This window comes from Neolamprologus brichardi, chromosome 15, assembly GCF_056152115.1.
Source record: "Neolamprologus brichardi isolate AB-2024 chromosome 15, ASM5615211v1, whole genome shotgun sequence".
NCBI lineage: Eukaryota > Metazoa > Chordata > Actinopteri > Cichliformes > Cichlidae > Neolamprologus > Neolamprologus brichardi.
Window position 1 is genome coordinate 24,360,226 of NC_142118.1, and position 11,149 is coordinate 24,371,374.

An 11,149-nucleotide genomic window follows, 5' to 3' on the forward strand; every position below is an offset into this window, starting at 1 on the left:
GCTTAAGTCTGGCCAGTGTTCATATCACCATCCTTGTACTGTAGACCTATTATGCCTTACTCTTGCAGTCCTACTCTGTGTAGGACAACCTTCAGCTGTTCTGAGCAGTGTTTAAATTAGACCATGAATAACTTTCATGTAACTGTCACGTCTGAACAAGAACATGTTTGACTTAACATATTTTATGTCATTTTATGAGTTCCAAAACAGTCTAAAGACAAATAAGAGATATTGTTTTCACAAATATCATGCTGAATGTAGATACTTTTGGCTCAGGGCGATCATGAGTGTGGTACATGGATTGTTTTCACAGGTAGGGTCAGATATTATTGCACATGACTGTAGAAAAATATGTTGTGTTTCTCCTGGACATTTTGACCTCACTCCCATTGCTGTGTTTTACTTTCTTGGTAAGTTGATTTAAAATATGCTGTACTTATGTAAATCCTTAATTTTTTCTTGGACTAATTCTTCTTGTATATTTTAAGGTTAAGGTTAAGTTTCTACATTTCTTCAAGCTTTCCAAGTTTTTGCAGATCGCATTTTGATATCGCATAGTATGAGTGCTGCAAGACGTACAGTATTAAATGTCTGTGGGCTGAGTACTCGGTACTGCAAAAGGCTGAAGGCAGAAGATGAAATGAAAAGTGGTACAATGTAAACGTAACTACAAAATCAAAGTTAGCACCAGGTCTTTGTGCAGCCCAGAGAGATCTAAGTGGACTCTCTGCATGTGCTCACCGTGTTGCCCTGGATGATGTGGTGCGGGCTGAAACAGCGGACACAGTGAAGTCTTGAAGGTCTTGAATAACTTGGTATTTATGTATTTTAGCACAATGTTTTAAACTCTCATGTCAGCAGTGATTTGCTGTTGCACTTGGGCGGTTCCTGTTTTTTCAACCTATTCAACAAATTTTATAGCATTCTATGGCACTGTTGGCTCCTGTCAGCATGACTATGCACCAGCTCCATTTTCTAGCTCCATCTTAATTTCCTCAACACTTGGCCAAGGTGTGGCCACTTCTTTCATAATCTCATTCTTTTGGTTACTATAAAGTTCACTAGGCCCTTGAATAACAAAGTATGCATAAGGAGAGAGCAGTGGTTTTTAAAAGTCAAAATACTGCCAGCCAGGAGAGTGCAGCATGCTGGAGGGTTCAGTTTTTGCACTCTGCTTATCTGTGGTTTCAGTTTGTTTTCATTTGCTCTTTGCTATGATTTAGGCTTAAAAGTACTTGGTGAGGTTTATGTCAGGTTCTGGGTTTAGGCAATGCCAAATAACAACACTATCTCTGTGCTGATTATGGTGATCGCAGTGAGACTGATTGTACTCTTTATAATTTCATTACCCAGAAAGTAGTCTGTCCACATTTATTTGAATTTAACAGATTTTAACAGATTATCATTCTTGGTCTTTGTCTTGTCTTCCTTTTCTTTCTACCTTGTGTTCAGAGCATTCTTCGTCTTCTGCCTTTAGTCTATATAGTTTTTATATTTTACAGGGTTCACCATGATACCAGTGCAGTCTGAATGGTTGGTTTTACCATATGTTTAGAAACAAGCGATGAGCAATCACATGAGTCAAATGATCCACCCGATCATAATACATACCTTATTAATGTATCCTGTTTGTAAAGCTTTTAACTAGAAGTAACACTAATACATGAAGGTTAAATAACAATTGCTAACATGTTTAATTTGATTGACATTTTCACTGTGAATGACAGCATCAATGTAATCAGATTTCCTTCTAATGACTGGAACGTTAATCCATAATTAGGTCATAACACCCTGTTTTCCCTCTGTGTTTTTGATCCCTGTAGCTAAATACTACTCCAAACAGACCAATCCAAAGTGCATCTCCTCATCCTGCTCCTCCTCAGAAGTGGAGCCCAACTCCTCTTCCTCCTCGTCCTCCATCCTTCCTGTCAGCCAGATGATTGACAAGGTGAAAGGTTACTGTTCCACACACTCTGACAACTTCTGCAAGAACATCATCATGCCTGACACCTGCACCCACTGCACCAGGTTTTAGATTGCCCTCAGCACTCTTGCTGCCCCCCCCCCCCCCCCCCAATTGGAATATGTTCTAGACCTGCTCACATTGTTCTAGAAACTTCATAACATCCTGTTCACAGCTTCACTGAAAGGCTTCTGTTAAAGGTTCATACATGAAGCGCAGCACTGGAACATGAGTCATTATTCTGTACATGCCGCTGAACATTATTGAACCTTTTGTGTTCTGGAAGTACTTCTAACATTTCTGGATTTCAGCATTCAACTGTTCAGTCTGTTGGATATCTTCCTAATGTTCCCGAACTTTGTGAGAGCAAAATTCGATGTTTTGAAACGTATCCAAGTATTCTAAAGTTGTGTGACAGCCTCATTCCAAGAGAAAGGTTGTAGCAAGTACCGGCTGACTGAGCTGAATTACAGAACATGATTATAAACTCAATGAAGCCTGAGTCAGTGCCCTGAGACTTTTGCACGTTCCAGAAATCTCCAACATTCGACAGTCCCTGTGTTTCGAAAACTCTCAGAGCCTCAACAGTTTGAGAAGCTTTGAATTGTAGAGCTTGTCCAAGCAGTGCAGAGCTCTAAAAGCCTTAGTCAGAGAGTGTTTTTTTTTATTCTTCTGATATTCATTGAGATAGCCCCCTAACACTGTACAAGCCCAACACCCACACAAACTGTTTAGAAGCGTTCTGATTCTGTCTCAGCCTCAGAGATGTCCCTGAAAACTTTGTTAAATCATGTGTAATCATGTGAATTGTTTGTTTTGCTGTAGGAGCACATAGTTTTTGTACAATTAATTCAACAATCTGCAAAAATGATTGATATGTGTTTTCATTTATGTTAAATTTACAAGGAGCAGGCCGGTTTGTCAGACTGTACTCTAATTTGATTGGATATTTTTCCTCAGTACAGAGTATGCAATAACGTGATTAAATTCCTTTGTACAAAAGTCCCAAAAGGCTTTTCAAGAAATATGCTTTTTTATGAAATATGCTTAAACGGCAGCCTGTGAACTCATCAGAATTAAGTCAATCAACAAAATTATTCTGATTAAGAATGATAAGAGAAGCTACAGGGTGGTCAGTGACGCTGATGTGATTCTACTGTATCATATCAAATTACCAGAATTGGCCGACTTGGCTGCCAGAATGTAAGATGAAACTAGGAGCAAGGGGGAGTGATCAGAGGGGTGAGGAAAGACAAAAAATGAAAAAAAAAAGGATGTTATCGAAGAAAAAACTAGACTCTTAGGTTTGGCATCTTTTTAATACTGTGATGTTTATTAAAACTGTCCATTTGTGCACGTGTGTGTGGAGCCATACCCTCTGTAAATATAGATCTATGTATTCTATGTGCCTTATTTTTATTGTGAAAATCTGTCTGGATGGTTGATGTTATTCATGCCTTTGTAAGGTCCTCAAAGGGTCACTGCAACTGTACATACTTTATGCTTTATATACATGCTTTAAGTTGTGATGACCAAAGGGGCAGAAATAGGATGGACACACACAAAAAGAGAATTGAACAGAATATAATCTCCACCGGGAAAGCCGATTGATCAAGGTGTTTTCAAATATTCATTTAACATATTTACATTTATTAAAAATATTATTATCATGAACAAAACTTGGTATGTCTATTGATGGAACGCTTGAGTTTATCAACACATATTTTGATTTTCAGACTCCATTTTTGAAAATGTTGTGCTCATATAAATAATTATTGTAATATTTCCCACATGTTTGGTGGTTTATTGGATAAAAGATGTTGAAGCTTTCTTGTGCATGTCAGCCAGAGTTTAGCAATCATAGTGGTAAATTCTTTACTGTTCACATTTGGAGGTTTGTTTTCTTACTCTTGTTCTAATATCTGCTCTTATTCAGAATTTTGTAATAGTTTTTTTAAGGTAATACAACTGCTAGAATGACAATATTATAGCCTAAAGGACTTATGGATAAGTTTACCCAGATCCCAGCAAAAATGCTAAGTCTGCCGATGTTGTGGTTTAGACAATACAACTCAGCATCAGTGTGTCTTTTCATATCAGATATTCAAATTACTACAAGTATTTTGCAGACCTCCTTTTAGAAGGAACATATTTTTAAGAGAAACCTGATGACAGCCAAGTCTGTAGATTACCCAGCGGTCCTGGAAGTGCAAGAGGAATTCCATCCTAGTCCTTTCATGTGGTGGCAAATATCTAAAGCAGAGGAGATTTAAATATATCAGCATGAAAAACGAGAGGGAACAGGAGCAGTGACAGAGGATATTTTTGTTCTCGTAATTCAGCTGAACTGATCCATGAATTTAATCATCAGTATCATTTTTTCTTTTTAAGAGAATCAACCGAGTTAGCAAAATAATCTACACTTATTTCTCAAAATGTAAAAAAGTCAAAATCAGTTTCATATTAATGTTGTTTCATCACCTTCTACGCAGGTAAAGCAGCATTTTTACATATGGTTTAATTTGTAAAGCCATGAAAGTCAGCACTTCCTGCCCTTCCTTAGACTTTAAATCCTGATAAGAATTCCTTTGTATAATAAAGAGATATAAAATGAACCTCCATGGCACACATGCAGCCACCATGCAGTGATCAAGTGTGATATTCATTGTTTGACTGTGTTTGTATCATGGACAACATTGTCAGTCTAGGTATGCCACACTGCATTGAGATTTTTAACTGGCTGCAGTTTATACAATATTTTATTAAATTAAAAATGTTGAAAATGTAATTCCTCATTGCTGTTAGACCAAAACTGCACTTTCAAATCCGCTGGATAAACTCGCTTTCATTTTTAATTACTACCAAATTAAAAATAACTAATTCCCATGTTTTAAGGCCCCTGAGACCTAAACCATCACAGGTGGTCATCCTAACTCTGTCCCTTTATTCTGATTTTCTGGAAGCAGTGTAAATAGCTTTTGATATCAGTTGGAATCATTATTGTCTGGGAAGACAATTTAAGAAGAACAGAAATAAAATATTCAGATTGGCGACTGGGTTGTGGCTGATGAGAGGGTTAACGACTTGCACATAAAATGTTATCCAGTTTGCCACCAAACAATCAAACGTAATCTTTTTTCTTTATTTTATCAGTCAAATTTAATAGAAACATACACTCTGCATGTTAGACCACGTGTTAAATATATATATAAAGTAGTAACATTGTATCAGTATTTAAAGCTGTAAGAGGCTCAGTTAGTTAGTTAATTTGTCTGAAAAGTTCACTGTTACATTTAGAAAAATATAACTTGTGTGTGAGAGACATCGTAGTAGTAGACCTTTCTTTGCCCGGCAGCACTTTAACTCCCATTTACACAATTAGCACTGGAGCATTCTTAGTGTTGCATTAATAAAAGACAATCAGTCAAACAGTTTTATGATGGTCATTTGTCACCACCATAAAATTTCATGAATTCTGTCAAAGTGGGGAAAAAGCATCGTTCTGTTCCAATAGAAGCCTTTTTTTGAAAAAAACAAAACAAAACAAAAACAAATATGTGTGCTATTCTGTTCCATTGCTTTGAGCATCTTTTGAGCAGTGTTTATTGTGTTGTATGCTATTTATTTTGTAAATGTCTTCCTGTGTCCGGTTAACCACAAATTAAACTTACTGGGAGGGAAAACCATAGAGGATGAAGATGGGGACCTATCTGAGGTCTTTTTTGGTATTCAGACTCATTGGACCTCCACTCATCAACTGTTGGCTAACTGGACTTCCACTGCCTACATGGAGCCAACAGCATTCAACACTGCAGAATGTATTGTAGTAGTCACGTGTTGTACCCCTTAACCCCTGTGTCTTTTTTCTTTTGCCCAGAGTGGCAGAAGAATGCACTCTTCAGCTCTCAGAAATTCCCTTGAGACTGTGAAAGAAGAGCCAAGGCCTTTTTGGCAGCTCCGTACGGGGGCATAGCTCAGTTATCCTGTCAGTCACTGGACTGGCTTCAGAAATGCCTTAAAATGTTCATATCAAGCACGACTTATCAAGCACGAAGAGGACAACACACACACACACACACACGTCAGGTTTTCAAATCTGTGGGGACATCTAATTAACGTAATGCTTTCCTTAGCCCCTTACCCTAACCATAACCCAATTGTAACCCTGGCACTAAAACCACATTTTAAGTTTCAAAAATGCCTTCAAACTTGTGGGGTCCAGGATTTTGGTCCCCACAAGTATAGTGAACTTCCCATTTTTGGTCTCCACAAAGATGTGAATCTATGCTCACACACACACACACACACACACACACACACACACACACACACACACACACACACACACACACACACACACACACACACACACACACACACACACACACACCTGGTATTCCAGGTGTGTGGATTACCAGGTGTGCACACAAACTGAATTTTCCTGACTGGGAACAAGGCTGAATGTTTGTGTGGTAACAAAATGAAAAAGTACACACAGAGTGTAAGGAGACTGCTCAATCAAGACAGGCTGAAAACAAAAGTCATGTGACAAAATCAGACTCTGCCCAACGCCAAGAAAAGGCCAATAAAGAGCCTTAAAGTTAAACTCACTCGCACTGCTTGGCTGAAGAGGCCAGAATTCATTTTATATTTCTAATCAAGCAGAAATTAATTATTTTAATGAACTGCCGATGCCCACCTTAACTTTTTGAAGCCGTTTGTAGACGAGTTCTTTAATCTGTCTGCTCTTGTGCAGAATTCTTGTTCCCTAACGGCTCTCTGGCAGCTCAGCATGCAGTAGCATTATAGTCACTGTTCAATCAGATATCCAAACTCAGTAAACGTTACGAGTCCCGTTTCGTTTCCTCTGGGCTAACTCGTCCACTCACAGGTTAAGTCCACCCACATCTCTATTTTCCTCTAACATGACGTGTGTACAGTTGCATTTAATGTAAATACTTCATGTCACCTGCACTATGTTTAGTTGACGGATATTGTATCACATGCAGATGTTTCACTGAGGATTGTAACTCATCTTGGCTTTTGCTGTGTTTTAGTGTTTGTACTATTTTTTCTATGATTCTGTGAACGCTTGTCCTCCCTTCACGGCTGCATTATTTCCTGGTTTTTCTGTGAGGTTATTTTGTGAAAGCACGCTTTAGTTTCAGCATTAAAGGGAATAAAGGTTTGACATGATCACAGAGCCGGAGTCAAACTTTTGTGTTGCTTCTTTATTTTTTTTGTGACCTATGACTTTGAGTGTGATCGATTTCAGTTAAGAACACAGAGGAAGTTCCCTGCTGACTGGTCACACCCGCTATAGTGAAAAGATTTCTATCAAGCCAAATCATGAATTGTTGTTTCTTTCATAATCAAAGCTTCACATCGATTCTTTACACGAGGTGCACGAACACACTGAACTGTAAATTGACTGTCCTGACAAAGAGCAACGGAAGACTAGGATATTTATACAAAGAGGGCTGATTAGAGCTTCGTGAACATAATCATATATCAATAATAAACAGGTGACGACCACAAAGCAGGAAGTAAAATACAAAACATAAATGAGAGGACTAACAAAGAGATTAGAAGTCAACAAGATGTCAGGCTAGGGCTTAAAAAGGGAACTAAAACATTAACAGAGTGAGGAAGACAGGGAAACATCGAGGGACAGAGAAACACACTAGAAGTAAAATAGAAACTGGAGGAAAAAAGAGCCAATATTCAAAACTAGCACAGGAACAGCAAACAGCATGACAAACAGAGATAAAATCTCTATATCAGGGAAAAGATCTGTCTCCAAGGGTTTCATGTTTCATGGCTCAAAACCTGATTTTAAAAAAAAGAAAGAAACGGAAACAACAGCGTTTGGAGAGGAAACCAGAAATGGCACAACTGTGTTTCCTTAGCAGTCTGGACCTGAATGATCCTCTAATGATGTAACATCAGTGCAATTAAACCAAAGCTGAGCAAAGATGGTGAAAATAAAGAAGGAAAGAGGATCTGCTGCAACAGCGCAGGTGGGAAATGTCGTCCTCAAAGACACAGATGACGTGTCAGATAAAAGCCAACAAGGTCTGATTTAAAAAGAGAAGGAAGCAAAAAAAGAGGACAAACACTACCTGATCCACCGATGGCATGGATTACCAAGTGATGGCATCCCGCAAAGATTAAAGGACATCAGTTTTACATTCACCCTAAAAATCACTTTCAGTGCCATCATTTGTGCAGAAACAAGGTCTGAGGCAGAAGAAAGAAACTCAAGTAAGAAAACATCTGGAAGTCCCTCAGAGTTGCTGCTGTGCCCTAGAAACGAGCCAACCGAGGCAGTTTGGGCTTCTAATAAGGATGCCTCCTAGGTGCCCCCTGAAACCACGGGAGATTTGTTAGGCCGCCTTGGAGTTGTTAACTCACCTCATCCAAGTACATCTTGAGATCTCCTGCGACGATCGGGAAGATGCTGCTGGGAAGCACGTATGAAGTAGCTCGCTTAGTACGGTGCCACCATGACCAGACTTGGATGGACAGACAGGTGTTTATATTTCAGTACACAAGGCCCGTGGGTTTTACCACCCACTTCTACTTCTACTCAGCCTTATACAATTTTTATACAATTTTAAGGTTCAAAAATTTAACATATATAATGAATGCTGTCCATATTTTTTGAAAAATAGTCCATCAATCTACTTTCAGGTCTTTTTTTTATTGTTCAGCAGGAATAACTAAAAGACTATGAAAAGATAAGAGTCTGAAATTTTATCTGACCTTTCATGCCATCAAACTGAATCAGGATTTGTAATTTGGCACAGATACACCAGAAAATGTCCAAGTATTGGCTGGTTAAGTTATGAAAAAAGGTCACACACTAGTAAAGTCTCAAATTTTATTGAATTAATTTAAAAAAATTGTCTGAGGACTGTTCCACATCACTAAAGCATGCTATAAGGTTACCTGGTAGATATCTGAGTTCATCATCTTAGCCACAAGTCAAATGGGAGAAAACACAAGACGTCCTAGGTCATTTCTCATAGTGTGCACGGAGATGAGGCGGTTAACACATTCTTACACAAACAGTCTAAACAGTGTTCACTCAGAATTCACTGGTTTCGCTCTCTTGACTCCTGAAATTGATAAATGCCACAGCGTCTGGATAAAGTATGTGGTCTGGAAGCTGCTCTGAGTAGATGTTTTTCTGAGGTCAGAGAGGTAATTTAGCCATTTAAATCAGCTGTGTTGGATCAAGGACACATCTAAAACCTGCAGAGACACCGACCCTCGAGGCCTGGAGTTGTCCAATCTAAACAAATATGGACCATACGGTATGTAATATAACAAACATACAGTACTGCGCTATGATCAGGGCTGCACTTTTTCTCCAAGCAGCAGATCACTGAATCACTTTCCTTTATGATAAAGCATGTAGTTAGGGCTGGATCAAGTGACCCTGAATCCTCCCTTAGTTATGCTGCAATAGACGTAGGCTGCTGGGGGATTCCCATGATGCACTGGGTGTTTATTTTCACTCACTATGTGTTAATAGACCTCTCTGCACTGAATCATACTTGTTATTAATCTCTGGCTCTCTTCCACAGCATGTCTTTTATCCTGTCTACCTTTTCTCACGACAACCCTCGTCACCCCTCCCTGAGCCTGGTTCTGCCAGAGGTTTCTTCCTGTTAAAAGAGAGTTTTTCCTTCCCACTGTCACCAAATTGCTTGCTTATCTGGGATCGTATGATTGTTGGGTTTTTCTCTGTATTTATTATTGTAGGGGCTACCTTACAATATGAAGCACATTGAGGTGACTGTTGTTGTGATTTGGAGCTGTATAAATAAAACTGAATTGAACTTAATTGAACTGAAGGCCGAATAGTCAGTTTTGTTGCCCAAGTGGACATGAATACCATTTAGAAATGCATCATAACTTATATATGAGCGTTTATGTAGCCCTGCACCATATTGAAAAATGTCTCTGTTGGAATAATGACCATGAAGAAAGGGAAGCTGCATGCTTTGTATTCCATACAGAGCAGCTTTCCAGGATTCACAGTTAAAAATAAGCTTTTTTTAATGACACGCTGGGCTTTGTGCAGTGCCTCAGCGCACAGCCGAGGCGATCAGGTGTGTGAAGGTGTTCAGAACAGTTTTGACGTTTTGAGCCGGTAAAACTGGACTTCTCTGAAAAGCAATGAAGCAAAACATTCATCCACCAAGAATCATTTCTGTTCAGGAATTCAAATAAATGAAGGAACTTACTGGATAAATATTCATATCAAGCATTTATTTTTCTTTAATTTACAAGTATTATTATTATTTCTGTTTTAGCTGATAAGATGCATTATGAGGAGACTAGAACAGTCCTTTTACTGTGATTATGCATGGCAGCTGCTTTAGTGTAAAAATAAGGTTCATAAACAAAGGAAGGCTTGTTTTTTTTGTTTTTTTTACTAAACCAGGCTCTCTGTCTCTGTGTATTTGTTTCATTCAGCCTGACAGACCTGATTGTTGCAGAGGTTACATCAGACTGCGGTTTGGCAACACAACCACTCTGAATTTCCCTCATTTATCATCTCATTAAAACAGAGAAAATGAACAGAAACGAATTAATGCGACTGAATAACCCTTCATACCACTACACTGCTCCTGAAAATTTGCTCATACACGCGTGAAGACCAAACTAATGAAAGCCAAAGAGGCAGATAGAAGACACGGCTGGAAGGCTGAGCACAGCCGCAACACAAAAACCTCTGACAAACGAAGTGAAATAATCTGCTGGGAACTCTGTGGTCCTGGCTCACCAGGAAATCACCAGAACACCACCAGAGGCCTGCGCTATGAAACAAGCTGAACACAGCCCAATATCTCCTTATCGTGTGTTATGTGAGTGATAAGGGACCGAGCCAAAACCTGCTTTAAATTCCAGGCCTCAGGTGAACAGGTATAACTTGCACAAACTAACCAGACAGTCCCGTTAAACAGGGTGCTGATGCGTCGACAGTAAACACAAGCAGGTAACCTGTAGGATTACAGAAACCTCAGAGAACTTTAGCAAGAGAAAGATCACCAACAGAGCTAACACCTGACGTTTAAAAAGTGAGGCAGCATAGTTTTATGATTTATCCTGTAGTTTTTTCATCTTCCATTCAGTTATGAAATATGCAGGATTTGGAGGAGAGGGCAGATGTTT

At 39.0% G+C, this 11,149-nt stretch overlaps 1 protein-coding gene across 4 annotated transcripts in view; it reads left to right on the forward strand.

Annotated features, from left to right (window-relative positions):
* Positions 1 to 7,159, forward strand: part of adgrg6 (adhesion G protein-coupled receptor G6) — a 105,099-nt gene extending 97,940 nt beyond the window's left edge. For 3 of the 4 annotated variants that reach the window (XM_006793425.3, XM_006793426.3, XM_006793428.3), the window contains one exon: positions 1,824 to 7,159. In XM_006793425.3, the coding sequence (XP_006793488.2) occupies positions 1,824 to 2,035 (212 nt within the window). In that variant the 3' untranslated portion in view covers positions 2,036 to 7,159. The remainder of the gene's footprint in view (positions 1 to 1,823) is intronic. The other variant, XM_006793427.3, reaches the window with a different exon arrangement.
* Positions 7,160 to 11,149: the final 3,990 nt, after the last annotated feature.